The 3,408-nt window shown below is 51.3% G+C and overlaps 2 protein-coding genes across 2 annotated transcripts in view; both read right to left on the bottom strand.

Moving 5' to 3' along the window:
* The window catches only part of LOC110297436 (galectin-6-like), a 12,545-nt gene extending 9,984 nt beyond the window's left edge, over positions 1-2,561 (bottom strand). Inside the window, exons 1-3 of the mRNA XM_021166187.1 lie at positions 2,190-2,561; positions 1,880-1,968; positions 319-523 (exon numbers count right to left, since the gene is read on the bottom strand). Of these exons, the coding sequence (XP_021021846.1) occupies positions 319-523; positions 1,880-1,968; positions 2,190-2,234 (339 nt within the window). The 5' untranslated portion in view covers positions 2,235-2,561. The remainder of the gene's footprint in view (positions 1-318; positions 524-1,879; positions 1,969-2,189) is intronic.
* Positions 2,309-3,408, bottom strand: part of Lgals4 (galectin 4) — an 8,373-nt gene continuing 7,273 nt past the window's right edge. The window contains exon 10 of the mRNA XM_021166186.2: positions 2,309-2,326. Within this exon, the coding sequence (XP_021021845.1) occupies positions 2,309-2,326 (18 nt within the window). The remainder of the gene's footprint in view (positions 2,327-3,408) is intronic.

Below are 3,408 nucleotides of genomic sequence, written 5' to 3'. Positions count from 1 at the left end.
CATATATAAAGAATATAAAGAGAATATATAAAGAATATTAAAAAAATTAAAAGGTAGTTAGGGCTGTGGCTTTGTAATAGAGAGGGCATTTTGCATCTGCCCAGTATGCCCACGGCTTCCTTCCATCAGGGTGGACGTCAGGGAGGACAAGAAAGAAAGAGGGTTATAGGGCAACTGGGAGGCTGCAGGGAGGAAGGGGGCTTCTGGGAAGGGAGGGCTGCAGACAGGGAGGGCTTCAAGCCAGGAAGGAGGGCTACAGGCAGGGAGGGGAGCTGCAGGCAGGGAGGGGGCTGCAGGGAGGAAAGGAGAGGGCCCCACCTTGTAGTGCTCAGGCATGACCATGAACACCAGCTCGAAGTGCTTGCCCTTCTGGAAAGGCATGCTCTTTTTCTCCTCTTCCTTGCCCCATTGTCTGCTTTGCATCGTGTTGAAGACCACCTTGTCCCAGCCATCAAAGCGGGGATTGAAGTGGAAAGCAACATCTGCCCCATCATCCTGCCCCACAGCGAAGTTCACGTGGAACCTGGTGGGATGTGAGGCATGGTTCACAGTGCTGCCCACCTGTGCGTGGGGCCTGGTGGGATGTGAGGCATGGTTCAAAGAGCTGCCCACCTGTGCATGGGGCCTGGTCGGATGTGAGGCATGGTTCAAAGAGCTGCCCACCTGTGCATGGGGCCTTCAGCAGGGAGTCCTGACTTCATCCTGTCCTGGGGTCACCCTGACTGGGCACTGTTGACCCAGCTCACAGGGAGGTAGGGAGCCTGAGTTCCCTAAGAGTCTTGTGGCCACACCTCTCTACCTCTCTTTCTCATCTCCCCTGAGCCTCTTCAATGATCAGGGCAAATCAGACTCCTTTCTTCCTTATATTGTTTTCTTTGGGGGGGAGGGGCTGAGGGGGTGATGTAGCCCAGTCTAGCCTCTAACTTGTGCTCTTCCTGCCTTAGCTTGCAGAGTGTTGGGATTACTGCTGTGCGTCACCTGAGAGGGCAAGGGTTTTTGTCCCCACCCTTTCTGCTCCTAGTACCAGGCATGGTGTGGCTAGCACCAGGGCTACATGGTGAGACCACTGCCTCAGAAACAAAACAAAACACACCAAAAAAACAACGTGAAAGGTGATTGAGGTGACACCAGAAAAAAAAAAAGTTGTCCTCTGGCCACCACATGCACACAGATGCACATACACCTACACACATGGGCACACACACGTGTGCACACATGTGTGCCCACACACAAACACTAATGTAGATGACACCTGAGAAAGACATTTGAGGTTATCTTCTGTCTCACACAAACATGCATGTACACACACATGTACATCTGCTCTGCACACACATATATACCAAGCTGAACCATGGAAAAAGCCAAGCCTTAGTGGAATTGCTCTTTTGCACACTGAAACCTGCCAATCATCCCATTTTACAGATTGGAAGCTGAAGTACAGAGATGTTCAGTAGCAATCTGAATCACACAGTGGCTGAGTACCCTCCACATGCAGGGGGCAAGGGGAGGTGACNTCAGGGCATGGCTCTGACCTTGTGATCTGAATTAACTCTCAAATCTGTCACTTCAGGGTATTGTCCCAGCCATAGAGCCACCTCTTNTAGTGACCCCTTCCTGACTTCTCTTGGCCAATCTTGATATGACCCACACAATCCCTTAGTCTACTAGCCCTCCACTGCTTCCTTCCTTTGCTCACTTCCTAGGTTGGGGTCTNCCTGTTCATTTCTGTCCCCATAGGCCATTTGTACCCCACAAGCCACCAGAGGAACCCTGTGAACAATGGACGCCCAGCATGTTTCAAACCACCTGGCATCAGAGTTAGGGAAGGCGAAGGCCCCTCCCTGGGGTGAGCGGGGAAGGGGGCTGGGGACTGTCTCACCGTCTCATGTTCTCTTTGGCCATTCCTTGGATGTAAACTGACATCCCGACACTGAGGCCACCTGGGATGGGTCTCTTGAAGGGCAGAGTCTGTAGAAGGGACCAGGTGAAGAGCCTCAGAGGTTGCCTGCTGGCCATAACCCTTTCCTCTCACCCCAAAGACCCTCAGTCTCTTAAGTGGGGGAGATGAGACTCAGTGTAAGGAGCTAAGGATATGGGTCAGTAGGAGAATACTTGCCCAGCATAGCAAAGGGGGAAAACGAGAAAATGGGGCTAGGGAAGAGAGGTATGGGCTCAAGTGGGCATCTCACCGGATTGTAGGTGGGCTGGTAGCCCGGTGCTGGGACATAGGCCATCTTGAGAGTCTGGACTGATAGCTTGCCTGGAGAGAAGAGATGTGTGGGAAGTGGTGGCTGGCTGCAGGTGGCCCTTATACTAGAGGGAGTGGCTGGCGGGGAGGGGAGTACATGAGGTCTCTCTGGTGGAGACCTCTAGGGCACACCCTTGTCTCCCATCCTAGCAGGGATGCTGACCCTCCTAGGGCTCAGACAAGGAGGAAGTATTTCTAGACTTGCCCTTGCAAGGCTTTATCAGAACCATAAAACCCTGCCCAGACGACTGTTGGCAGAGGGAGGATGGATTAGGTGGGCAGGGCAGGGGCTAGGCCATGGGAAAGTCTGAACAGGTGGGCAATAGAAGCAGAGTAAAGGAATGGTACCTCCTGACCCCACATGCGATATAACAGGGGCCCAGTGCACTCTCAGCTGGGGCCACAGGTTCTGGGTTCCAGTTCTGCCATTGGTGGCTGGCTGCAGGTGGCCCTTATACTAGAGTGACTCCAGCACTTGGGAGGCAGAGGCAGAATTACTTGCATGCTCAGGGGCAGCCTTGTCTGCCTTAAAAAAAAAAATTGCTGGGCACTGTGGCAATGAGGTTAAATCATAGCATTTAGAAGATGGAGGAAGGCAGAGTTTGAGGCTCCCCTGCAGCGTCAAACTGGGGAGGGGCAGCTAAGTTGCTTAACAGTTAAATAGTCAGTTCTGGAACAGCCAAGACTATGTAAAAGACCCTGTCTCAGAGAAAGAAAGGAAGGAAGGAAGGAAGGAAAGGAAAGGAAAGGAAAGGAAAGGAAAGGAAAGGAAAGGAAAGGAAAGGAAGAAAGAAAGAAAGAAAAGCAGGAAGGAAGAAGAGGGAACAGAGAAAAAAAGGGAAAAAAGAAAAGAAAAAGGGCTGGTGTGATGGCTCAGTGGGTAAGAGCACCCGACTGCTCTTCCGAAGGTTGCAAGTTCAAATCCCAGCAACCACATGGTGGCTCACAACCAACTGTAAGGAGAACTGACTCCCTCTTCTGGAGTGTCTGAAGACAGCTACAGTGTACTTACATATAATAAATAAATATATCTTTTTTTTAAAAGGCGGTTTATATTGAAAAAAAAAAAAAGAAAAAGAAGCTGTGTGGTGGTGGTGCATGCCTTTAATCCCAGCACTTGGGAGGCAGAGGCAGGCGGATTTCTGAGTTTGAGGCCAGCC

This window comes from Mus caroli, chromosome 7 (assembly GCF_900094665.2).
Source record: "Mus caroli chromosome 7, CAROLI_EIJ_v1.1, whole genome shotgun sequence".
NCBI lineage: Eukaryota > Metazoa > Chordata > Mammalia > Rodentia > Muridae > Mus > Mus caroli.
The sequence above is the reverse complement of the archived record's forward strand: the minus strand, read 5'-3'. Positions and strand labels throughout refer to the sequence as shown.